General features: G+C 45.0%; 1 protein-coding gene across 1 annotated transcript in view; it reads left to right on the top strand.

Annotated features, from left to right (window-relative positions):
* The window catches only part of Clstn2 (calsyntenin 2), a 348253-nt gene that overhangs the window by 227365 nt on the left and 94009 nt on the right, over positions 1-26879 (top strand). Inside the window, exon 5 of the mRNA XM_038322257.2 lies at positions 24280-24465. Within this exon, the coding sequence (XP_038178185.2) occupies positions 24280-24465 (186 nt within the window). The remainder of the gene's footprint in view (positions 1-24279; positions 24466-26879) is intronic.

The raw sequence follows: 26879 nt of genomic DNA, 5'->3' as shown, positions 1-26879 counted from the left end.
TTTACAGCCTGGGACTGCTTCCTAAAAGAGATCCCCCACAGAGATTAGCTGAACCTGCCCTTTAGTTCAGCTGCATACAATAAACCCACCTCCTTGATACAAATGAATCAAATAAACACACCAAGTCTCTGGCTGCTAATGTTGGTAACCCATGCTAAGATTTATCATTTCTACCTGATCCTGCCAGATGAGACCCAAACCCCACTAGTCACTGTCCCTACATGCAAAATGATCCTCTTATAAAAGACAGGAGGAGATGGACCTTCCTGGTGGCCTTTACTATTTCTTCCCTGGACTTGTAATTGACCTAGACAAGCAGACAAGTGGGTCTGGCCTTCCGGGATTGCAGAGTCAGCTCTCCAGTCCTTGAGAAATTCCCTCAGCCTTGAATAGCGGACTCCAGGAAGTTAGGCTGGCCTCACTCAGCAGTTCACGGGACTCAGTTGCAAGTTTCTCCATGGGCCCAAACAACACCTTTTCTTCAAACCTTCACAATGGCACATCCCATTTCTATAAAAAGAAAAGAGCCAGGAGATGGTGGCGCACCCCTTTAATCCATGCACTTGGGAGGCAGAGGTGGGCAGATCTCTGAGTTCAAGACCAGCCTGGTCTACAGAGGGAGTTCCAGGATAGCTGTGGCTGTTACACAGAGAAACCCTGTTTCAAAAAAAAAAAAAAACCAAACAAACAAAAAAGGGGTTGGGGCGAGAGCAAGATGTAGTCGTGTAGTTGAATACTCACTGCTTCTGTGTTCTCTACATTTAGATGATTCTGTGGGTGCATCAATTCACCCCAGATGCTTCACCAGGCTTGCATAGGGAAGGAAGCATGATGTCTTTTGGGGAGCGCTTCTTAAGCCTGAATGTCCCTACAAATCATTCAGGGGCCTTGCTAAAATGCAGACCAAGACTTAACAAGACTGGATAGGCTCCAGGGACTGCATATGCATAGACTTCATTTTGAATAAGCAGATCATGCAGATGGCACCATCAAGGCCACAGAGTGAGTCTGTAACATTTGCATTGAAAAGATAAGGGCAGGCAAGCTGCTGGTTGGTATCAGTGCTCCTACCTGAGTCACAACGTTAAGAGAGAACTGGAGCTTGCATATATACTACAAATCAGGAGATGCTCTTAGACCCTGGCCACAAACAGTTCCCTCATCATAGAGGCCCTCTGTGTGCTGAAGGCAGGGCCTCCAAAGCCCTACCTAGATGTGACCTAACAGAACTCCTGGCAGAGGAAACAGTGGCACACTGAGAAGACTGAACGACGTGGTGTTGGGACCTCTGGGAGTGCAAATGAGATGCTGCTGCGGGTGAAACAGGCGGGAGTCCTTGGGAAGCCACAGCCTCCCAGTTACCCCACAAAATGATGGTGAGACTTGTGTGGGAAGCTAGCTAGAATTCAAGGGAACGGTACCTAAGAACTGCCCACCCACCGCAGTTGGGCTGCCTCCTCTCTCTGCCCCACCCATCTCACCTTTTTATCAGGAAGCTGCTCTAGCAGCTCATTCAGAAACAAACCCATGCTTGCAGACGGCCTGTCTCTCAGATACCGTCTGCCTAAACCAAAAGTTGCCTCTGGTTATCTCACAAGCCAGAGGACACAGAGTGAACGTCGAACTTGGATACTAAGCTTCAAATGCAAAGATGCTGGCCCTGAGTGGGACAAAAAAGATGTCACCTTCCCCTCAAAGAGAATGCAGCATGAAAAGTCCCTATTTTCCTTTCCATTCAGCTGGGCCATGCCGGGCTTATTTGAGGTTCATCTCCAGGGAATAAATTCCTTTATTCTCTAGTCCCTGCCTCTGTCTCCTCTGCCCTCGGGCTTCCTGTGCCCTCCTCATTTTCCCCTTTGGGCCCATAACCTCTCTCCTCACGGCCCCCTCTCGATTCATCTCCATCCGACCTTCACTCTTTCTGCATCTTCCTCTGAGTCCATCCCTGTTCCTCCCTTTCCAAGCAATGCACCCTAATCCCCACATGGAAAAACCCCGGAGCCCTGGAAGGTGGAGGGGTGCAGGGGTCAAACACAAGCCATTGATTACCAAGCTAGGCGCGGGATGCAGACTGGACTCTAAGATTACCTTCACTCCCATTCGGCCACAGGATTTGTTTCAGCCGTTCCTCTGACCTAGATTTGGTTTCTCAACCATAAATTATGAATCATAATTTTTGGCCAAACTATCTTTTGTGCGATTGTCGGGACCAAAAGAGGTTACCATGTAGAAATACTTCACAAAATTTAAGTCATTGTGCAAGCACTGCTGTGATTAAAGTTGAGGAGGTAAGTGATGCCCTACAAATGAACACACCTCACAGAATACAGCAAGACTATGTGGACTGAGCAGCATGGCCCACATGTTGGGGTGCAGACCAAACATGGGACCAAAGGGAAAACAGCACTGTCCCAGAGAAGGGGACCCCAACTTTCACTCTCAGATTCACTGGGAATTGGGAAGGTTACTCCCACCTGACCTTGGCTTCCTTACCTGTAAACTCTCAGGGGTTAAATAGAAGGTACCTACGGACGGCCTTGCAGAACCACACAGCAGGCTCAGCACACAGCACTGCTTTGATATGAGTCCCCTTTGTTCTGATTTTTCAAACCACAATGGGTCATTTTGTTCCAAACAACTAGCAAAGCTATCCCTACGGCCCAAGCCCTGCTGGCTGCTGCGGGGTGACCATGAGCTTTGCATTTGCTGAGCGCTGCCAGGCAAACAGCTTGCTCTGGCTGCGGGCCTCGTGGGGCACTCCACTGTGAATAACGACCTGTTTTGACATCTCTGACATAGCCGATCATTAAGGTGCAACAAATGGCTCTGTACGGGATGCTGATTTACCTACTCGGTGGCGTCCTAATGTGTTTAAAGACCTGCTGGATCAAAGCACCATGCTCGAGCCATATTCCACCTGGCCTCTGAATTTGAAGGAAATGGGCCAACAATCTAGGCCCTGGGGGGGGGGGGGGAGGGGAAATGACCACAATCTACACAGAACTAAAGGCTATAATGAGAGTTACTGCTGTCCCAGCAATCAACATTTGCCAAGTGCTGGCTGAGGATCCATGTGATCTTTATCACATCCTACTTACACATTTTAGAGATGAGGACAGTGAGGCTAAGATTTTCCACAGTTCAAAATATCCAGGCTAGTGCTATCTGTGTATGGACACTAGGCTCCCCAGACTGGTTATCTCAGAGGCTTCCAAAACAAATGCAGGGCACAGCTGTCTTTGGCACTCTGGAGCAGAGCTGTGCAGACGAAGTGTCTACACTTAGAACCATCCATTGTATCATTGCACAAGGCAGCCTTGCAGAGCTAGGGGGAGGGGTGTATTCCATACAAGCCCACAGCTTGTTACAGGCACAGATATCTCTCAAGCTTCTTAGGTTACCTGTTGGGGATACAAAGGGAAATCAGCTTTTGCAAGGATATGCTTGGGAGATGCTAAGAAGAGGAACCATGGCCGAAACAAGATCCCCCACTAGAATCTCTGTGCTCTACCTTCCCTGTTCATGAACCTGGCTGAGCCAGATAGCCAGCAGACTGTGCTTTCACTGACTTAAGATACAAGTCCTTTCTTCTATCTATAGTCCCGGGATGTCACTTTAAAGAAAGCAAGAACAGAGTTAGAGTGCTGTCTCTTAAGTCAGAAAAACCTGGGTTCCAGTGCAGGGCCTACCACACCTTTTGACTGCAGAACATCGGACAAGTCGGTCTCTCTGGGCCCTCGAGTGTGATGTCCACCAAATATGGCTAATAGTAGCACTCAGCAGGAAGCTGTCACAAGAAAGAACTGCACCTGCCATCTGGGAATGACTAAGCTAATACTGGTAGTAAGGGAAATGAGGGCAGAGAATGACAGCAGCCACTAATGTATCTGGGGAGTCTGGCCACTCTCTTGGTACAGCTCGCTGACTCTGCAGCCTTGGACATCTCAGCCTTAAGTGTCACAGGGTGAAATGAGCCTCCTGCCAATGTCTTCCTTAGATGGATATATGTGTATTGATGGCTTGCATAAGGAATATAGCAAGAACATTTGCTCTCTATTGTCAAGTTTGTAGATAGCCCACCCAGCTTTAGTGCCATGTTGTCTGTGCACCAGCCAGACTAAGGTTTCTGATAAGCATGGCCCACATAGCAGGCTGCCCCTCTTCTTCTTCTTCCTATACTGTCTTCATCTCCGAAGTTGGAGGATAGCCCCAAGTCTCCCCACATTTACCATGTGGAGCTCTTGGTAGAAGGAGAGAACTCTGGATTTGCATTGATGGATGAAATAACCTACAGGGATTCTGATGCCACCCTACTATGCAATGGGACAGCTGTGGTCCTGGATCAATTAGAAAGCTCCCAAAGCTCAATGTAATGTCCCAGAGCTTGCTGAAGACCAGCTAGTGACGAGACCCTGCGAACCCTGAGCTGGAGTGTGGAGGGGATGGCAAGCAAACGGTCAGACTATTGTAACATAGAGTGGCCAGGGCAGTGACCATCGACAATAGAGATCAAGGGTGTTTGTCCCATTGCTCAGCTGTCTGGCAGAGGTGACCAGCATCAGAAAGCCTTCTCACAGGAGATGGAAGCAGAGCTGAGCTCTAAAGATGAGTGAAGTTATTTGGGTGCCCTGAGGGGTTAGGGAAGGTGCTGCAGTGGGAAGGGTAGAGAGAACACCCGAGGAGAGCTGCTGATTAATTGCTGTGCCCTCTAGAAATTTGTTTCGATCTTCTTAACACATCTTGCTTTATGGCAGAAGGGGACAGACATCCTCAATGTAGTTGAAGATTTTGGGGAAAGTTACTGCCTGTTAGTTTTCAGTGGAGCTTCTGATTTAGATAGATAATGAAGGAGAACTTCCAGAACTTTTCAGAAGGATCCTGTGAGGAGACAGACATGATGAGCAAGTTTTCTTGGTCACCAAAGGCAAGACAGCCCTCAACGAGAAGGATCCCTTCCCCTGCCTGTCTTAGCCTATGTCGTGTAGCTATATTCAAATACTTGAGGCTGGATAAGCAGTAAAGAACAAAGCTTTATCTTTACACACAGTTCTAGAGTAGGGAAAGTGCCAGAGCAGGACTCCAGCATTAGGTTGGCATTTGGTGAAGAAGGCCTTGTGCTGTATCACAGCACGGTGGGCAGCTGAGAGGGAAATGGAAGCATGTAAGAGGGGCCTGTGTGAGAGAGAGATGAAAGTTGACCCAACTTATGATAACCCACGGCCCTGATAGCTGATTGAGTCCTGTGAGTCCTGATATGCTCCTTCCAGCCTTAACCCAATCTCTTAATAAAACCCTCAATCTTTTTGGGAGATGTTGCCATAGTGACCTAATCACCTTGCACTAGGCACAGTTTAAAACAAGCGTTACTTGTCTCACTTTAGTATCAAGGCCTCTGCTGGAGGACAGATGCCAGGGTGGCTTTGATGCCCTCTGTGTCCCCAACATCAGTGTCTGTCTCCGGCCTGAGATTCCAAATCCCTAGGTCATAGTAGCCAGGTTCACATAGTCCTAGGACTGGGACTTGCCTTGTCTGCTGGCTAGGAGGCTGAGTGATGGCACAGGATCCCCCACCTGCCATGAACTTCTTGAGCAGACCAGCTTTTCTTCCAGGCTGCAAGCCAGAAGCAAATGCTGACAGTATGTTGCTCCCTCTCAGCCTCTAAGGTGTTGGAACTTCAGCTTGCTAGCATCCAAACTGAGCATAAAACCCACAAAGTCAAATCCCCAAGTACTCTGTGTGAGATGCATTAGTGACACTAACATATGCCGGCCGGGCCTTGTGACAAAGACAGAGCAGATACCCCTGGGATTAGGAGAGCGATGTCTCTCAGGTGAATCTACACACTCTGCATTCTGGAGGAAACATCAAGGCAAGTGGCATTTGGGCCATTGTGACTTGTAATGCTACTATTTTAGCTATAGAGTTTATGATCATTTTTAAAAGATTAAAAAAATTCGTAGAGTATAACCACAACAGAATTTTCGCACAGTTGGGCAGGAGAGATGGTTCAGTAGTTAAAGAGAGTGCTGTGCAAGTGTGAACTGGATTCTGATCTCCAGAACCCGTATCCTGGGATGTGGTAGGGCCCAGATTTGTAGTCTAGTGTTCCTGTAGGGAGATAGAGGGTAGACATGAGCGAGTCTCTGGGAGCTAGCAAGCCAGAGAGCCTGGAGGACAGAGCAGCAAAACCTCAGAAATGGCACAAGGCAAAAGTGACAAGAAGTTGTTCTTTGATGGCCACAGGCACTGTGGCGCACCTAAGTCCTCATCTACACACACACACACACACACACACACACACACAAACAATCATAAACACATTTCTACAAAAGTAAAAGAATATTATTGATAATGGTAATAATGATAAAATACCCATAACCTAATAACGCAGTATTATCATCATTATGAATTCTCCCTTTATTCAGCCGCGTGGACATTATGTTCTTTCTTGCTTCATGGCATATGTATCTCCCGTATTATAGAACCTCACCAGCTCCATAACATTACGTCACAAAGGAGTATGCAAATACATTCGGCAGGGTCCAGTAGGCCTGTGATTGGCAGGCACTAGCACGGGTCTAGTTTTCTTTTTATGCATCAGTAAATACATTACAGTCTTCTCACTTTTACTCTCTCAGGAGTGCATGGGTTAGGCCAAAGTCTAAAGGCTTTGAAGCTTGAGTCATGTGTTACCAAGGACCTGCCCAACCTTTTCTGATGACTCAGTGCTGCCCCCTGCAATGAGAAAGCTGCATCTCCCAGCGGTACATCTCCCAGCATCACATTCTTGAACACTGGGGTCTCCGTTTAGACTGCGACTTGGGCCATGTTTCCCAAAGATGTGAGAATTTGATTCTAACTTGAGAATACTGTCTGGTGAAATGTTAAGTCTCATGTTCTTGGGCCACCTGGAGTCAAGGTTCTTTTGTGTAAAATTAAGTTTTGAAGCTATGTGCAACTGATAGACGAATGAGATTTATATGACTAGAATGTGACAAAATATACACCAAGTATCTTTCAAAAGGACTAAAAATGCATGCATGGAAAGTCATCCTCTCCAGTTGGAAATGCTATTTGGAGACATAAAAGTAAATATTCTCAAAGAACAGATGCTCCATCTTACACCAATAATGCATTTTTCCCAAGATAAGAAAATTGCCTGGAAAATGTTCATGTTTATTGGGCATGAGAGGGAAGCATTTCTATAAATCCATGAGAAAGTACCCTGGTTGGCTGAGTTAATGATTTCCCCTTTGGGAGGAGTATCTTTCATCGGGGCTGCTCTGCACTGTCTGGATCTCTTCAACATCAAACGAATACTGTTGGAGAAGTACGAAGGTGGAGGTGAATTACTCAAAGGGTGGGGGAGAGGGCAGTCGAAGGTCCTATTTTCTAAATACTCTATGGGTCCTTCAGTGTTAGTTACTTGTTACCTGCCCTCCAGTGGGCATGGAACCAGAGAGAAAGGAAGGAAAGAACTGTTGGGCACTGAATGAGGAGGCACCCACACTCACAAGAGTGCACACTATTGGAGAACTGGAACATTCATCCTAGCATGAGGGGTCTGTGCAGACCAGAATGGTTCCCTTGTCTAGCACATGGAAGGCCAGGGGCTGCTCTGACTGGGGTGCACATCCTGAGCCGCTAAAGAACCTACCTAAGGTCTGTGCACAAATCTATGGATCCTGGAATAGCAACAAACGAAATCAAAACAAAGCCACTTAAGTAGAATGGCATCATCTTCCATTCAGAAGGACTAGGATGAGGGAGGCTACAGTGACCACAAAGTGAGGAAAGTTTGACCCGAGCAAGCAGACCAGGAGATTCCTGGAGGCAAGGGAGCCTCTTGCACGCATCTCTGAAATGCTTAGTGAGAACTTACTACGTTCTGGAAATTGGCCCAAGCTTGGGAGATTTCAAAGACAATAAAATAGACACAATCCACGCTCTTCTGGAATTTATGATTGATGTGGAGTCAACTGTCACAGGTAAACAGACAGTCCCCAGGGGAGACAGCTCAGCTGGTAAACTGCTGGCCGTGGAAGAACGAGGACCTAAGTTCAACCTCCAGAACCCATGTGAAAAGCCACACAGTAGCTTCACTTAGTGGGACTCACTTGTAATCCCAGAGCTGGGAAAGCTGAGACAGGTGGATTCCCGGGACTCCCTAGCCAGCTAGACTAACCCACCTGATAAAATCTATGACAATGAGAGACTTTGTCTAAAAATAAAAATAACAAAAAAACCCAAAGTGGCAGTGAATAAGGAATGATACTTGTGGTTGACCCCTGACCTCTCCATGCACATGCACCCACATGAATACACAAGAACATACACACACACACACAAACACAAAGATAAATGAATAGAAAATCACATGGTAGACAGACAATGCAATCAAAGGGTAGAAGATGCTAAGAGGCCCAACCTGACTCAAGTCAGCATCTACTTGTATTTTTGATTAACTGAACATCAGTTTATGAGACAAGAACACAGCAAGGTGGGGAGAAAACTCAAGGGAAGATCCCAAAGGGATTCCTTATCTGTCTCCTTTAAACCTTGGAATTTGGGGAGGCAGTCAGAAGGAGATAGGTTGTAGCCCATTTTCTTACCTCCCACTCATAGGAGAACAGCTACAAGCTAAGTTAAAAGTAACTGAACCTACTTCATAGAATAAGACCCCCACAGCATTCTGGCACTAAATAATTACAAATATTCCTCATCACCATCCTCAGAGCTACTAATTCAGACCCCTACAGACTGTCTCCTTAACAGACCAATGATAATATTTAGCCAGATTGACCTGGATCCGTTTCCGCTAGGGTTAGGATCTTGACCTTCTAGTTCCACCCAAGTCTACTGACCCCCAGAATTCTCTCCATATGATTACTGACCCATTCCAGCAGTCCCTCCTGGGACCAGGATGTGTAGACTTGATTTCAAACTTGGTATTGACTCTGAGTTTTTTTTAAAGAGTTATCTTCACCAGTGATGTATTCAGAAGGTTCCTGTCTCTAACATGATCAAACCCAGGTGACTCCTTTGTCTGGACTATCTCAATGTATTCACCAACGTCCACCAATTTATGCTGTGCAGCACATGTCCGAAGCTCACATGGATTTCTTTACCCCTCATTGTTACTTGTGTTCTGTGGCTGTGTGGCACATGTGTCGTCTGCAACAGTGATCCAGATCACCAGGGGACTGGGCTTATGTTCCATCTTCCCATCCTAGAATCTTCACTGGTCATAAGCCTGTCTGGTGCATACAGTTCTTTTGGTAGATTCAGAAACCACCAAGAGTGAATGGAAATACACGTTGACCTACAAAGTCTCTTCAAACAACTGTCCACTGTCACATCCACCCACACTCCACTGGTCAAGCCACAAACCAAACCCAAAGTTACAGGCAATAATCCAATCTCTGCAGACCCCTATTCATCACCAGTGACCTCTTCTCTATGACTATAAAATACATCTATGCCCTCCCTAGGATCTTCCAAAGCCCCTCAGATTACCGCCCAAAGCTATGATGTCCATAAGGTCTAAAGAGAGAAACTTCTGCTTGGAGACCTGTGATCCAAAGAGAAAATGCTATTTACTGTACACAGATATAATATACAGCACAGAGTCCAGGAGCAGGGTACCCAGTGAGCAGTCTCATTCAGGACAGGGAAGGAAGGAAGCCCACACTGTCTATCAGTATTACGTGATACTGACGCAACCCCATCATACAAAGATTGTGACGTTCCTTTCTCAGGGGAAAGGAGAGCTTGGGCGGGAGCCCTGACTCCTAATTCTGGGTGCATTTATACACATTGTTCTGTAGTATTTCTGGTTCCAGCTTTGAAAAGTCCTTCCTTTTCCATTATCCATCTTGACATAATGTAATAGTGACACTAGAGAGCAATGTCCCCCTCGGCAGCTGAATGACCCTCTCTGCCTGCATCCTACCCAGGAATACTGGGGGCTTAGTATTTCAACAATACTCATAGCCTGATAAAAGCTCTCCCTTCAGAACTATTCACTGTTGTTTTACAGTTAAACCAATCATGTCCCTTAACCCCAAATCAATAGGGACAGAGATGTGTAGCCTTACTGGAAGCAGAAAGGCGTATTCTAGAATATCACAATAACCCCGTGTGGCATTTATGGCTTTTATGAGATTATAACCCATGTGCTGCCCTGTACGGTGGAAAGAAAAAGAGGAAAACCTCTCTATGGGTCCCTTGATAAGCTGTCCTACACCGCTGTGCCAGTGTACAGTCTACAGAGCTCCCTTAGCCCCTGTTCAGTCACAAGGTGTGGCTCTTCCTCAGATCTTCCTCTGTGGCCAAAGCTCATGCCTGTGAGGGAACGTCTTGCACAATATTGTCTAGACTTGGGATTTCCAGGTCTATTTATGCATTCAGATCATTTTAAAGACCAATTCAAATGACTTGTTCCTCCTCCTCCCCCATCAAGAAACCCTTTTCTACTGCAATCTTCTGAGGCTGTTAAAAGAAGAAATATAAAAGTTGGGGGGGGGGGGGGTGGGGGGCGATCCTAAAGCCAGCCACCATCCCATGAAGTCTACAGATAGAAATCTGAGAAGCACAATGATGAGACTGTGCGGTGTGTAAATTCTGGAGATAAAGCAAAGTCTGGACTTGCTAGTCGCAGAAAAGAAATTGGAGTTTTTAGTTGGATAATGGTGTCTAGTGTAGGACAGAGGGACAACGAGAAGTAAAGAGGTTACTATAGGAATTGGTCCAGGTGAGAAACAATGGCCATAAGGCTGGAGTGAAGACATGTTGGCCTTGGGAGCCACCTAAACCATAGTACAGGTTTAGTAGGCTCTAAAGAAGCCCTGGATGTACAGCATAAAATGTTGTGATGCTCTAAAGCGGGGCTGAGGGCCTTGGAAGTAGGTTTAGTAAATAATCTGGATAGATACTATTTAAAGCAGACCTTCTCAAGATATCTTCAGGGAAGGGCTGCGGTTTCTCACAACCAGCCATGGACCACCACACCATGAAACAGTAAGAGAAGCAAGTTTCTTAGAAACAGGAATGAATGGCAAAGATACAAGCCAGACTGCTGCTATTATCAGACTGAAAAACCATGAAATTTCTTTGTGGAAGTACTGTGGGTCTGGTCTTGGTAGACCTGTAGCAAGCAGATGAGGGCCTGAGTCCAGGCACAGAGCAAGTGAGCAGCCTGTTCTGGAACATTCCCTTTCCCCCACACTCTACAGGGTGAGGCAGACACGAGGAAAGCCATTGCAGCACATCCTGACCTGGCGGCACAAGTTCTTCGGGGTGACAGTGACAAACCAAGAAAGGGAGCCTAGTAAAAGTCTGGCTTCTGGGCAGGAATCTGCCTGAAGTTTCCCAGTGCTACTGGAATGAGCCTGAAGTATCTGCTGATGGGTGTGACATCTGCAGGTTAAGACAGAAGAGCCAGTAATCAGGGACAGGATGAAATCCCCTCTGCTCCCTGGAAGCTGGAGAAAATGTCAGAGCAAGCCAAGTTTTGAGTTACTTCATCTGGCCTTCATTGGGAATATATAAAGATACTAAATATGGTTGAGAATACAATGAGGTTTTTAAAGCAGTTTATAATAATTTTAGTACACGCTGTCACCCCTCCACACACACACACACATGCACAGCATTGGGGGTGTCTAGAATCCTTCCCATTTTAAGGCTTGACAGTCTGTCATTTAGCAGCTGACTCAGAGTTAGAGGGATGTCAAACCATAAGGATAGTAAAAGATTCCTGGCATTGGGCAGCAAAAAATGCAGCATACAAATGTGTGCATGCATGCACACATGTGCGCATTCATCCTGAGTAATACACATGACCACCTATTTTGCAGATAATTTTTGAGTGCTTACTCAATGTGTGACATACTGATCTGACTCTAGATTGGGGAGAAGACATAAACAAATAGGTAAATAACTGTTTCTCAGGAGCGGGAGATGAGTGGGGTTGGGGAAGACTCTCCACCAAGGCCAACCTGAGATGCTTCCTTCCCAGAGTCACCTAGGAGCTGAGAGCAGAAGGACAAGAACCAGAACCCCAGACAGAGGGACCAGCAAGAGTATGGCCTGAGGCTTAACCAAAGATCTCGGCACAGAGATCCATGCCACCCCCTCTCTGCTTTGGTAGTTAATTATCTCTTTTAGTAGGAATTAAAAGGTAGTAAAAATGCCGTTGCTAAAATAAAATATAGCAAATGGCAAAGGGTCAGTCATAAAGTAAGAGAGGGGACTCCTTATGTTTGTAATTGAGTTCACAGAGTTTGTGTTGTGTTTCTTTTTAAATGGTTTCTGTGTGTAATTGTTTTTAATTGGAAAAGAGAAAGGCAAATAATTTAGCACTCAGACACCCAGAATGTATGTGCCTATGCATATCAGGCACAGGGCTAAGTGGTTGGCATTTATTATCTCATATAAACACTATAATTGACTCTGAACTAGGTGTTTGTGTGAATAAATTCACACAGAGAAGGAAATGACTTGCCCCCAGGAGTAAACAGCAGAGCTGAGATCACACCAGGGCTGGCTTCAAAACCCTCATCTTGGCAGTTACGCTCTGGTGCCTACCTCCGAGACAGTTATTTAGTGTTCCCATTCTACAGATGAAGAAACCAAGGCTTAGAAAGGTTACAGAGTGTGACCAATGGAAGCTGGCAAAGAGGACCAATCGTGTCATTTGTGCAAATGGAAACCAGGGCTCTGTTGTTTCAAAATCATTAGGAATTTAAATCATTAAGAATGTAAAAAGAGTGACAGCTAACCAGTCAACCAAGCAGGGGCCCTTTTAAGCAGTAGCTCACATTTCACGCCCTGCCACGTTCCAGACTCTTCAGTGACAATAACTCTTGCCTCTACAGAGGAGGACCCAGGACTGTGGCTGATGAGGTAGTAAAAGAAGATCAACTCAGAAAAGCAAGGAATGCTTTTTGAAGTCTAGTTTAGGACTGAGATCAATCCAGTGCGACAGCTGGCCTCTGACTGGCTATGGGATTCCCAGGAAGTCACACCCTCTGTCCAGCCCAGCTTCCTCTAAGGCTTCTTCCTCTTCGTAGGGCTCTTAGGACCCAACCTGAGAATAGCACTCCTCACCTTTCTGGGGGGCTGGTTGCAAATACAGCAGAGTCTGCCTTCAGATTCCTATGGATTCAGGAGAAGGTGCCAGCTTCCAGAATCTACTAAAGATAGGTGATATTCCATGAACCATGCCAAGCTTCTAACTGGTACCATCTCAGTACTCAAAGGCTCCATGAGAACAGCTGCAATCTCTCCCCATTTTGCAGAAGAAACAGGGGGCACAGAAAGGTCTTGTTGCCTGCCAGTGGTATGGCAGCTGGTAAGAAAAGAAGGTAGTGTCTGCCCTCAGGACCAAGCTGCTCATTCTGGACCACAAAATCTCCCAATCCCCTGGCCCTGCCCAAAGTGGTGCCCAGATGCTGCGGGTGAAACTCATTCTGAAGAGCCACAAGGGGAGAGGATTCTGAGAATGCGCAGATCTCAGATGCCAGTTTTTGCAACTCTCTTCCATACAGACCTTAGGAGAATGTTTTGTATACACCAAAGAATTCTCTCCCAGGCCAACACTCACCATCCTGGCCACCTGCCTCCAGCACTCCTTTCTAGCCCATGTTCATAGCAGGGCCTCTAGCTTGTACACACTCTCTGAGGAGTGCCAGGCTGCTATTGCTAGGTTGTTCATACCAGGGTTGGGTGAATAGCACATATTTTTCTACCTACAGCACACCGCTTGAATTATGCCACCCTGGTAGAGCCATGCTGGAGTTCTCCTCTATCTTGTGGCTTTTCTGCTGATTCCATAATGTGGTATGAACTGTATCTTATATTTTCTGTATTTTGGTGATTTGATATATAGGGTTTGCTTACCCTGTAAAATGCAAACCAGTCAATCCATAGCCTACCTTAAACTTTCCGTAGCTGGTCCACACACTATTACCAACCCTCTGCCTGCCCTGATAACTCAGACATGGTTACCACACCACTTAGCACAGCCTTGGTACCCGAGAGGCTTCTAAAAATTACCTAACTAGGCAAGGATAACCTACATGTACTACTGTCCTTTACTTTTCCTTCCCGTGGAAGACACAGTAAAGCACCTTGTCTGCAGTTTTTGCCATCCTCTGTTCGTTTAGAGACATCACTCCTTCTGTTTGAGGTCACTCATTACCCTGGGGAACCTGGGTGGATAGCAACATCATCAGCAACAACTGTTTATTTTTCTTGTTTTTTTTAAATTTATTATGTTTATTTATTTTTTCCATTTCTGTTTATTTTTATAAAGAAAGCAAACTGTCTTTTTTCCTTATACAACCAATCCAAGTTCCCACTCCCTCCACTCCTCCCATTTCCTCCACATACCTTCCCACCCCACCCCAATCCACTTTTCAGAGAAGTTAGGTTAGGCACATTGCTTTGGGGAAGGTTTGAGGCCCTCTCTACTGTATCTAAGCTGAGCAAGATATCATCCAAAGAGAATAAATTCCCAAAAAGCTAGTATATGCAGTAGGGATAAATCCTGATGCCACTGCCAGTGGCCCCTCATTCTGCCCCAGCATGCAACTGTCAACAACATTGAGAGGGACTAGTTTGGTCCTATGTTTGTTCCTTCCCTGTCCATCTGGAGTTGGTGAGGTGAGCTCCCATTAGCTCAGGTAAACTGTTTCAGTGGGTGAACCCATCATGGTCTTGACCTCTTTGTTTATATTCTCATTCTTCTTACTCTTCAACTGGACTTTGGGAACTCAGTCCAGTGTTCTGATACAGGTCTCTGTCTCTGTTTCCATCAGTTGCTGGATGAAGATTCTATGGTGATATTTAAAATATCCATCAGTCTGATTACAGAGCAAGTCAAGATTGGGCCCCCTCTCCTCTGTTGCTTAGGGTCTTAGCTGGGGTCATCCTGTGGATTCATGGAAATTTTTCTAGAGCTAGGTTTCTTGCTAACCCCATAATGGCTCCCTCAATCAAGATATCTCTTTCCTTGCTCTCATCTCTGTCCTTCTTCCTTCTCGACTACCCTATTCCCTCAATTTCTCCTCATCCCCCCCTTCTCCCATCCTCTTCCCTTCCACCCTTCCTTCTCCCCACACCTCCATGCTCCCAATTTTGTCAGGTGATCTTGACTGTTTTTACTTTCCAGATGGATCTATATATGTTTTTCTTAGGGTTTATCTTATTACTTAGCTTCTCTAGGATCATGAACTATAGGCTCAATATCCTTTGTTTCTAGCTAGTATCCACTTGTTAATGAGTACATATCATATTCATCTCTAATTCCATTCATTTACATACAAGATTCAAGATGTCATTGATTTTACTGCTGAGTAGTACTCTAATGTGTAAATGTGCCACATTTTCTTTATCCACTCTTCAGTTGAGGGGCATCTAGGTTGTTTCCAGGTTCTGGCTATTACAAATAATGCTGCTATGAACATAGTTGAACAAATGCCTTTGTAGTATGATTGAGCATCTTTTGGGTATATGCCCAAGAGTGGTAATGCTGGATCCTGAATTAGGTTGATTACCAATTTTCTGAGAAACCACCATACTGATTTCCAAAGTGGTTGTACGAGTTTTCATTCCCACCAGCAATGGATGAGTATTCCCCTTACTCCACATCCTCTCCAGCATAAGCTATCATTGGTGTTTTTCATCTTAGCCATTCTTACAGGTGTATGATGGTACCTCAGAGTTGTTTTGATTTGCATTTCCCTGATTGCAAAGGATGTTGAACATTTCCTTAAGTATCTTTTGGCCAGTTGAGATTCTTCTGTTAATAATTCTTTGTTTTGTTCTGCACACCACTTTTTAATTGAGTTATTTAGAATTTTGATGTCTAATTTCTTGAGTTCTTTATATATTTTGGAGATCAGTCCTTTGTCTGATGTGGGGTTGATGAAGATCTTTTCCCATTCAGTAGGCTGCCTTATTTTGTCTTATTGACTGTGTCCTTTGTTTTACAGAAGCTTTTCAGTTTCAGGAGGTCCCGTTTACTTATTGTTGCTCTCAGTGTCTGTATTACTGGGGTTATATTTAGGAAGTGGTCTCCTATGCTTATGCATTAAGACTAGTTCCCACTTTCTGTTCTACCAGGTTCAATGTGGTCAGATTTATATTGAGGTCTTTAATCTATTTGGTCTTGAGTTTTGTGCATGGGGATAGATATGGATCTATTTTCATTCTTCTACATGTTGACATCCAGTTATGCCACCACCATTTGTTGAAGATAGTTTCTTTTCTTCATTGTAAAATTTTAGCGTCTTTGTCAAAAATCAGGTGTTCATAGGTGTATAGATTAATATCCAGGTCTTCGATTTGATTCCATTGGTCAACCTCTCTGTTTTCATGCCAGTACCAAGCTGTTTTCATTACTGTAGCTCTGTCATAGAGTTTGGTGTCAGGGATGATGATGCTTCTGGAAGTTCCTTTATTGTACGGGATTGTTTTGGCTATTCCGGGTTTTTTGTTTTTCCATATGAAGTTGGCTATTATTCTTTCTTTTTTGTTATTTTTTATTGATTTTTATTGAGCTCTACATTGTTCTTTCAAGGTCTGTGAAGAATTATGTTGGGATTTTGATTGGGATTGCATTGAATCAATAGATTGGTTTTGGTAAGATTGACTTTTTTACTATGCTGATCCTACCTATCCAAGAGCATCAGGGATCTTTCCATTTTTTGGTATCTTCTTCAGTTTCGTTCTTCAAAGACTTAAAGTTCTTGTCAATAGGTCTTTCACTTGTTTGGTTAGTGTTACCCCAAAATATTTTATGTTATTTGTGGCTATTGTGAAAGGTGATATTTCTCTTATTTCCCTCTCTGTGGTATCTTAGTGGCTGCAGCATATCTGCCCAGGACCTTCTGTCTTTTATGGTTTCCACTGAGAAGTTAGGTATAATTCTGATAGGTCTATTTCTATGTTACTTTACCTTTTTCCTTTGAAGCTCTTAATATCATTTCTTTATTCTGTATGTTTTGAGTTTTGATTATTATATGGTGAAGGGATTTTTTTGATCCAGTCTATTTTCTGTTCTGTAAGCTTCTTGTACCTTCATAGGGATACACTTCTTTAGGTTGGGAAAGATTTCTTCTATGATTTTGTTGAATATATTTTCTGTGCCTTTGAACTGGAGTTTTCCTTCTTTTACCCCTATTATTCTTGGCTTTGGCCTTTTCATGGTATCCCAAATTTCCTGGATGTTTTGTGTTAAGAATTTGTTGGATTTAATGTTTTCTTTGACAAATAAGCCTATTTCCTCTATAGTATCTTCAATACCTGAGATTCTTTCTCCTATATCTTGTATTCTGTATACTTGTCTCTGTAATTCCTGTTTGTTTACCCAGACTTTCCATATCCAGAATTCCCTTGGTTTGTGTTTTCTTTATTACCTCTATTTCAGTCTTCAAGTCTTAAACTGTTTGCTTCACCAGTTTGATTGTTTTTTTCTTGGGTTTCTTTGAGGGATTTATTAATTTATTCCAATTTTTGTTTGTCTTTTCCTCCATTTCTTTAAGGAAGTTTTTCATTTCATTTCCTCTTCAAAAGTCTCCATCATTTTAATAAAGTTACATTTAAAGTAGTTTTCTTCTGCTTCTTCTGGGTTAGGATGATCAAGTCTTCCTCTTGTGCGATCACTGGGTTCTGGTGTTACCATGTTGCTTTTTAGGTTGTTGGATGAATTCTTGCATGGTGCCTACCCATCTCTTCCTTCAGATGAGGCCAGAAGCATCTTTGTGCCTTGGCCCAATCCTTACAGTGGCTGTCTGAGTATTTGGGATTTTTTTGTCTGTTCTGTACTGTCAATGTCTGTGTCTCAGGAAGCCTCTGAGGTCTCTCTAAGCTGTTCTCTTGGTCTTCTCTGCTGGTTGGCTCTCTTGGTCCTCTCTCTTTGTTCCCTCAGTATTGTAGCACACTGTTTCAGAGTTCCACTGAGGTTGCAGGAGGATACGCAAGTTTGAGGTGGGATAGGGCTAGTAGTTTGCAGGGTAAAGTGGATGGGGTTGGGTAATGAGGGAGCCTACTTGCAGGAAACTCTCCTGCTGGCTGGCTAGAAAAGCCAAGAGAGTTGGAGAAGGGGCCTAGAGTTTTGTCCCACTGTGGAGGTACTAGAGAGTGGGATGTCCTGCCACATGGCTGTTCACTCACCTCTTAAATCCTCTCAGTACTGGAGCAAGTTGTGTTTCAGAGTTCTACTGATGTTGCAGGTGGATAGGCAAGTTTGGGGGCAGGTTGAGTCTCATAGCTTAGAGGGTCCAGTGGATGGGATTGGGTTTGGGGGAGCCTACCTGCAGGCAACTCTCTTGCTGGGTGGCTAGAAAAACAGGGAGTTGGGAGAGGGGCCCAGAGTGGATGTCCTAGAGAGTGGGGTGTCCTGCAGCATGGCTCCAGCAACAGTTGTGTCCTGATGTGTTGGCCACACACACTGACGGTAACAACAGATGGGAACAACCTGGATTAAAACACTCTATTGCTTCCTCCAGAAAGCCTTTGACTGTCCTGAGCAGTATGAATTTGCTCCTTGCTCCTTGCTTCTGTCTGTTGATCCTGTCAGCCTTAAGCTGGCAGGTGACTGTGTCTCTCCTGAAAGTAAAAGTTGAGGACTTTGTCTCCCATCAGCCAGGTCTGTATGGTACATTGTAGGAGCTTAGTAAAGTCACAACACATGGAATAAAGATAAGAAAGGAATGTACATGATGATTACAACAGCAGTAGCCTCCACTCTTGGGGTTTGGCCTCCAAATAGAGTTCAAACACAGAGAAACTATATTGGAGTGATCCTCATTGTCCAGTGAAAGAAGATGAAACTCAGAGGAGCCCAGTGAGTCAGCCCTCACATTCAGGAGCACAAGGTAGCAGACCCGGAGTTTAAACTGTCCAGATGCAGAGATGACACTCTGCAAGTTGACCGAATTGTGCCCGATGGAGGGTCCTAACCCTTTGTATGTTTAGAAAGGACATGAAAATACCTATTTACGTCTCCTCCTTGGCCCTGAAATAAAATCTAAGTCTCTTACGCAGCATTCACCCTCTGACTTTCACTTGACTGCTGAAGCCTACTCCTTCCTTACCCACTGTCCCAGTCTGGATGCACAAGATAGCCACATGCTTGGTACCATGGTAGCTTCTCCTGGTGGCAGAGAGAGACTCTTGGTGCCCAAATCCAAGTCACCAAGTTTCTCCTAGGGAAAAACACTGAAAGATTTCTCTTCAGACCTATCAGGGAACTCCTTTCTCGCCTTCCCACTCCCCAGTATCCCAATATCCAGCCGATTCCCAGTTTATGGGAATCCAGCATCTTCCCCGAGACCTGATGATCCTTCAGCTGCCAAGAACTGAGGCTGGAGCATCCAGGCATGCGTAGCTAATGAAAGCAAGGAGATTGTCTAGGCCAGCCTGTGCCTGTCCCTTTCATCCTTCTATGACACCCCCAAAGGCCAGGTTGGAACAATGACCTGAGTTTCTTGGTAGAGAAGGCACAAAGGCCATGCTTCCTGGAAATCTCTGATTTGCTTCCTTTTAACTCGAGGCACTGAATGTGAAGTTTTTAGGTGGTTACTAGTCTCCCAGCAAAAAAATGTGTGAGCCCTAAATTTAGCAAGAATTTTAATAAAATCATCATGTTTCCAAATCCTTAATCCACAGAAAGGAGTTTAAATCCCAATGCCATGCCTCTCTTCGCATCTTCAAGAAAACTGGCAGGGTAATTTAGGCCTCCTTATTAAAACAGCAGGAAGTCGCCTTCTTTCTGTTCACTTAAGAAAAAATAAATTGAATCAGTTTATAAACCAGCATCTAGACCCTTCCCAGATCAACAAGATTATGTTTACAGGAAGGATGTTTAGAGACATTTGGGAAGCTTGTGACCCCAGCAGTGAGTTCCTCATGGGAAGGTCCCTGGATGGGCCCTTGGGCTGCACTGCGTTTTTCAAGGCTCATAATCAGCCAAGGAGCAGATGGAATCACGTCAGATGAAGCAACAGAGGCCGTGAGATGACAGTGGCATTGCTAAGGTCACGTGTCTGCATTTAGAGAAGCTGAGATTCAAGTCCAAATCTCTCTAGTCTTCTACATAAGAATGGTCCCAAGGTCTCATGAAGCCACAGCTGAAAATTGGTGTGACTTCCCCAGTGCCATACAAGTCTTTTGCAAAATCTCCCTCACTGAGTCTGGGGATTTGCCAGAAGTGAGAATCACTGCCATTTTCTCAGACTCAGTTTTGACCATGGGTGTGCACGAAACCCAAGAATGGAGGGTTATCGCTGCCGCTTCCCCCATGCGTGTCTTATCATTCCAGAGGCCATGAATTTACCAACTGCCTCAAAGTCAGGCGGAAGCCAAGCACACTCTTTGGTCCTTTGCCAATGACAGGGTTGTCCCTTTAAGAAACCAGTGCAAATAGGTCTTTAAAAATGAATCTGCAAAAAGCTCCACAGGGAACTTCTGCAAAAGGAGTTGTGTGGCCCTGGGCAAGTCACACCAATTTTCAGCTGTCAGCTTCCTCATTTGTGCAATTAAGGCAATGACATCCCCACGCTGGGTCCCGGGGAGGATTAAACAAAAGTGCAGATGTAGAAGAGCTTGGTGGATAAAGTGACCAATAATCACTTCCTGGTGTATCATTTAATAAGTGGTAACTTAACAGTGATGTATCTTTCCAAAAAATGCCCCTGTGTTTGATGGTGCAAAACCCTGTTTTTAATTCCCTCTCCCTAAACTCTGAGTAGTTGTTGCAGATCTATGGAAACCAGTCAGCCTTTGGAAGCACAGATGATTTCCTTGAAGTTCCATAGCAGGTGGTAGAGCTGGCGTTGATACCAGGAGGGCTGGACCAAGGGGTCTATTTTTAAACACTGTGCTCTCTCACCCGCCAGACAAAGAGGAGGACTAGACATGCCCTGTGGCAAAGGCCGGATGTGATGACTTCCTTTTGTCTCTCTCAAGCCCTCCTCAGCCTTTTTTTGCAGGAGTCGGAGATGTTTGTGTAAGCTCCCTACTCTCTCAAGCATGTTAGAAATCTTCATGGATTTTTTTTTTACTGGATAGTGGCAATTTTGTCTGTTCCTTATAACCCTCAAAAACAAGCCTTGTGAGGTCCCCAAAGCAACTGGCAATGTGCTACTTTTAAAGCTCTTTTGTACTTGACTTTTCCATACTGGCCAGAAGAGGGTCCAGCCCTCCCAACCAAGGGGCTGTCCAGAGGCTGCTGGACCAGCCTTCCACTGGCTTTATGTCTCGATTTAGTTTCTGCTCTATTTGCTCTCTTTTTGTGATATCTGAGATGGAATTTCTCACCCATTCTGATATCTAAATCAGAAAGATGGCCTCAAAGCCGATGGGATAAATAGAGTGAGCTCTGTGACAAAAGTCCATTCAGGGGAGGACTTTTACACTTGAAGACCCCCAACTCATGCAGCTGGACTCACACCAAAGTCCCCTTCACAAAATTATTTGCAACTAAGAATCCCAGAGGGCAGGTGGGAGAGAAAGCAGGACATCTCCTTGATGCTATACCCTATTCGGAGGGAAGCAGATTCTCCATTGTCAGCTATGGACTAAATGCTTTGCCAAAAGCAGAAAAGCAAATGTGTTCTGTGTTGCTGTGACGAGGGATGGGCCTAAAGGACTGAAGACGGGGTGGATGGGGCAGCAATAGGGAGTTGTGGATGTGCTTTGGACTCTGGCTGGGGCTCAAGATGGGCTGCCATTGCGGCAGTGAGGTCTCCAGCCTTTGCCAGACCCTCCTGGCAAATATTTCCTGTGGAAGGAGCTAGCTGTGGAGAATTCACAAGTAGTCATCACAACCCCACTCTTAAGGAATTCACAGTTACTGAGGGCGGCAAGCCACAGGTGGATAGTTTCCGTGTGCTGTCTTGGGCGATTCCGAGCGCTTTCCTCTGTTAGCTGAAAGTATATGGACCAGGGGCCTGCAACATGATTCAGTCACCTCCCAAACATTCATGAGAATGTGTCAAGCCCTGAAGGAGCGTGATGGGGGCGTCTACTTAGACAAGAGATCTCAGAAGGCTCCATGGAGGATGTGGCAGGAAGGAAGGGGATACCGTGCAGAGGAAACAGCATGATCTAACATAGCTGCAGAAATCTTTCTGTCTCTGGGACACATTACCAACTAGTTGTGGATGGCTTCTTAGAATTCCATGATTCTCGGACAAAAGCTTCCCTTGCCTTTGTTCTATGGTTTGTTCTTGGGATGGACTGGGGACTTTGGACCCCAGTTGGGGTGCAGAGGTCTTTGTGGGTGTAATAGGATGGTTTTGTCTCAGCTCCTGGAGGTTGTGATTGGGTATACTTTCCCTTGTGGGTTTAGATCTACTCACCAGACCAACCTCCCATTGTCAGTTCCCTGGCGTTGACCCTCAGAACCGTGATGTGCCACTTCCACTCTCAATGTTACTTAATAATCTCTGTCAAAGGCAGCCGATTCACGTGGGAGCCCTGAACTAAACCTGTGTTACATGGTTATCTAGAACATGTTAGGGTTCTGCTAGGAACAGGCATTCCTCACCCGGCAACCTCAATCAGAAGCCCATTATATGCAGGAATATATTATAACACTTGACCCTCAGTCCAGCTCTGTAAACTTGTATTAAAGTCACTGCTGTGCTGATGAGGTGCCTGCAGCTTGGAAGCCTTTAGAACCTGCTCAGGAACTCCCAGTCAAACCAAGATCCTTGCTGCCACTATGCCAAGTAGAGCACCTCAGGCCTTAGCATTCAGGCCTCATGTTTAGGTGCAGACACTGGATCTAATGGCGCTTTGCCTTCCTTCTCCTGAAGTCGGCACAGCCTTATTCATCACCTCCCTCTCCTTCGCTCCTGACTCCTTCACTGTTGCATCCATGTGTGGCATGGTGTGGCATGTAGAAACACCAAGCAAATGGCTCATCAGTAAAGGAAGCCACTTGGCTGGTCCCTAAGGCCAGCTTTCTCCATGTATCATCTCTTTGATGGATGCCAGTGTCCCACAAGGGACTCATGTGCCTGGTGGCTGCACACTGACATAAAGCCCTACAAATACAGGTGACATCAGACGTTTCATAGATTTCCATTTCTAGTTGGCAAAAGGCTACCATCTAATGATGTTCTACGGGACAAAGACTTGGGACTTGTCACCTCATGGCACCCCTGGTTTTCATCCTGCACTGACTCTGCTCACCCTGCAACTTTTGAGTACAGTGGAGAGCCGTGAGACGGCCTCTCAGAGGTACCCTTGCATTATGGAACTCTGACTACCGCCAGGGACCATGCATTATCAGTCTCTGGAAGCTTGCTTTGTCCTGAATCCCTGGCTCTGGCTTTCGATTGCTGCTATTATGTGTCAATCAATTCCCCCTTGAACCCACTCAGGGTTTATTCTCCGTGATTGCTCTGTTCTTCTCTGCTGCCGTTTTGATTGTGACTCTTGCTTCTCTTCAATGCTTTATCACCTCACAATTATTTTCCCACTGAAAAGCCGTGACGACAGAGCAACCATCTATACTTGAGTCACAGTTCAGAATGTTTGAGAATCCCTCCACTCTCCTCTGTAACCTCGCGTAAGCCTTGGAGGACCCTGCTTCCTTTTGTTTGGAAATAAAACACATATGTTCCTAATAAACATTGGATGTGGTAAAATGGTGAAGACTGGGTAAGACGCAGCTCTCTAAATGTCTCCAGTAAGTCACTTCAAAGGGAAAAGGAGAGAGCGCAGGCCTCAGCCCACCCACAGCACCCATCACACTTTGCGTCCCTGTCAGACCCTCCTCCCACCATTGCACAGTGACACACAAGCTCCAAGTGCTCCCCATTCACTTCCACCAGCAAATGCCAGGCATCTTCAAGGTCAAGTGACTTAGTCTCCTTGTAATATTTGGATGAGATGTGCGCATGGTTTTCTTTCTCTCTTTTCCATGCACCACTGATGGTTTTTAATGCTGTGCCTCATTCTGTTTTCCCCACAATACATAGTGAACTGAGAAGCAGGTAAATGACCAAGGTGCATACATAGATGTATTCCGTATAGTCTTCTGTGGCTCTGTGCAGCTGGGAACAACCTTCTGGTTCACCTGCTGTTTCCTTAGGGCGGGGTGAGATCTTTAATGCAGCAAATGTAAAATTTCCATTATCCTCAGACTGTTTGCTAATCTATTTGTTGAAACAAATGATTTATTGGAACGAATTCGTTTTTTCAAAACAGGTGGCCTAGCAGGACTGACTGTAACTGATTTAATCTTCTTGTTTATTCAGACTGGACCAAAAGGATTGAGTACCAGCCCGGCTCGGGAAGTATGCCCTTGTTCCCCAGCATCCACCTGGAGACGTGCAATGGCGCCGTGTCTTCCCTCCAGGTCACCGCCAAGCTGCAGACTAATTACATCGGCAAGGGCTGTGACCGTGAGACCTACTCCGAGAAATCCCTTCAGAAATTATGTGGTAGGCTTTTCTTTTGAGAATTTGTTCAATTAATAGCTTTCCAGTGATACATGCAAATGAAGTTTATCTAATTAGACCGAGGAGGGGAAGGAAACCCAGCCTTCCCCACCTGCATCAGCCCTCCTCTACGGATATTTGCTTAGGGCAGAAGGGTCAGAAAATGCAGTTTTTGGCCTCAAGCACAACTGATTCAGAGTCTGCTTGCCAGTCATGTGGCTTTAGGCAAATAGCATGACAGAGCTTCCATTCTGCACTGGTAAGATGGGAATTGAACAGCAAAATTCAGTTAAAAGTTTCTGACACAGAACCAAGTGACACTCAAGGTCCTTCTGCCATGCCAGGTTCTCGAGAGCTTCTTGCTCTTAGGATCATTATAAAAAGAGGAGCCAGACACCTGCAAAAACATTTGGCTCATCTCCACCAAGCAGCTACATCATTTTCAAGGCCCGATGCAAATGAAATGATTAAGGGCTTTAATATAGGAACAGCAAAACACTCAGCCAAGTGTCTGCGGCTAAGCGGCTGCTCAGGGTACAGGCCTGTGAGACTCTGATCCTGGCGGTCCATAGCAGAGCAGCTTCAGGTGGGGTGGGGTGGGTGCAGAAAGATATTCACGCATGTGTAGAGTGATTAATTAAAACCCAGAGACAGGAGCCGGGTGGTGGTGGTGCACGCCTTTAATCCCAGCACTCGGGAGGCAGATGCAGGCGGATCTCTGAGTTCGAGGCCAACCTGGGCTACAAGAGCTAGTTCTGGGACAGTCTCCAAAAGCTACAAAAGAAACCCTGTCTCAAAAAAACAAAATTAAAACCTCAGAGACAGAAATTGGAGTTCAACCTAAAGGTCAGAAAAGCCAAACAGCCAGCCACTGGCTTTTACTTCTACCTCTGTCAGAAATGGCCACCACTACCTGGTCTGTAAAGCTGACCAGTGGGATTGTTTCACTCTCTGATCTTCAGACAAGCTTTGTTTATTAAAACACAAATAAAATATCACTATACACATGGATGTAGTGATGAGCTGCGGGCCCACTTCCAGCCGCTCGGCTCCCTCCCGCATGCTTAGCTTTACACGCGAAATATCAACACACAAATTGTATTCTTTTAAACACTGCCTGGCCCATTTGTTTCAGCCTCTTACTCACATCTTGACTAACCCATATCTAATAATGTATGTAACACCATGAGTGGTGTCTTACGGGACAGATTCAGCATGTCTGAACTGGCCGCTGGCTCCATCGCATCTCACTGAGGAGAGGCATGTCGGTCTGACTAACTTAGGAGAGGCGTGGCATCTGCCTGAGCCATCTACCTCACTTCCTTCTTCCTGTTTTGTCTACTCCACCCACCTAAGGGCTGGCCAAGGCAGTTTCTCTATTAAAACAGAAGAACTCTCCCACATCATTTCCCCTTTTTCTGTTTAAACAAAAAAGAAAGGCTTTCACTTTAACATAGTAAAACTACATATAACAAAACAGTTATAAAGCATGAATTACAGTTACAATATTTATATCTATTTTATCTTTTATCATAACAATGGAAAACTATAACTATCTATCCATTCTTCAACTCCAGAAACATGTAATACTACCTAAGTAAACAAGAAATAATCAACTTCCAAAGTCTAGAAATCACAGAGACATCTTGCTACGTGGACAGTCACCCAAAGTTCCTCTGTACCATTGGGGCATCCATCTTCAGCTTACAGGCTCATACGTATCCAGCAGACATTTCCTTGAAGCAGGAAATTTCGAAGGCAGTTCAGTCAGTATCTGTTGTGTCCTGTAGAATGTCTCGCAGACTCTTTCATGAGTCAGGAACCCCAAAGAATCATCTCACATTTAGGCAAGTGCAGAAGTCCTCTCTCTGTGGGTTATTTGTGTCCAGTTTCTGCAACAGTCCAGGCAAGAGCAGTTTCTTGCACAAATTGCTATCAAACTCCATAAGGATCCTCTTCGATGCCCATCATCTTCTTGAAGTAGATTGGTGCTGCCAGGAGCAGATGTGTCTCATTGTCATGAAAAGCCTTAAGTTGTTAAAACATTTAAGTGGAATATTCTGTAGTCTTTGAAAGATATTAAGAATGCCTATCTAACTGAAATATATCTCTATATGTCTAGAAAATCTAACTAACCTGACTACAAGCTTTACTATTATTGATGACTATCCATTAACAACCTATATACATTACATTTTTAAAATGAACTACACAATCACAATACCTTAATCAGTATCAGAAATACATATACATATAACAAAATTGTATCACTAAAGCAAAATCCATATCAATGCAAATTATTCATATCTATATCATATTCCCCTTTAAATGTAAAAGAACATTTATAAACAATATCTGGGAATATGGACATCGTTATTTCTCTCCAAACTGCATCCTGCTGAATGGGGACGTTGTTA

Source organism: Arvicola amphibius, chromosome 3, assembly GCF_903992535.2.
Source record: "Arvicola amphibius chromosome 3, mArvAmp1.2, whole genome shotgun sequence".
In the NCBI taxonomy this organism is placed as follows: domain Eukaryota; kingdom Metazoa; phylum Chordata; class Mammalia; order Rodentia; family Cricetidae; genus Arvicola; species Arvicola amphibius.
This window is presented reverse-complemented; position numbering and strand designations above follow the sequence as displayed.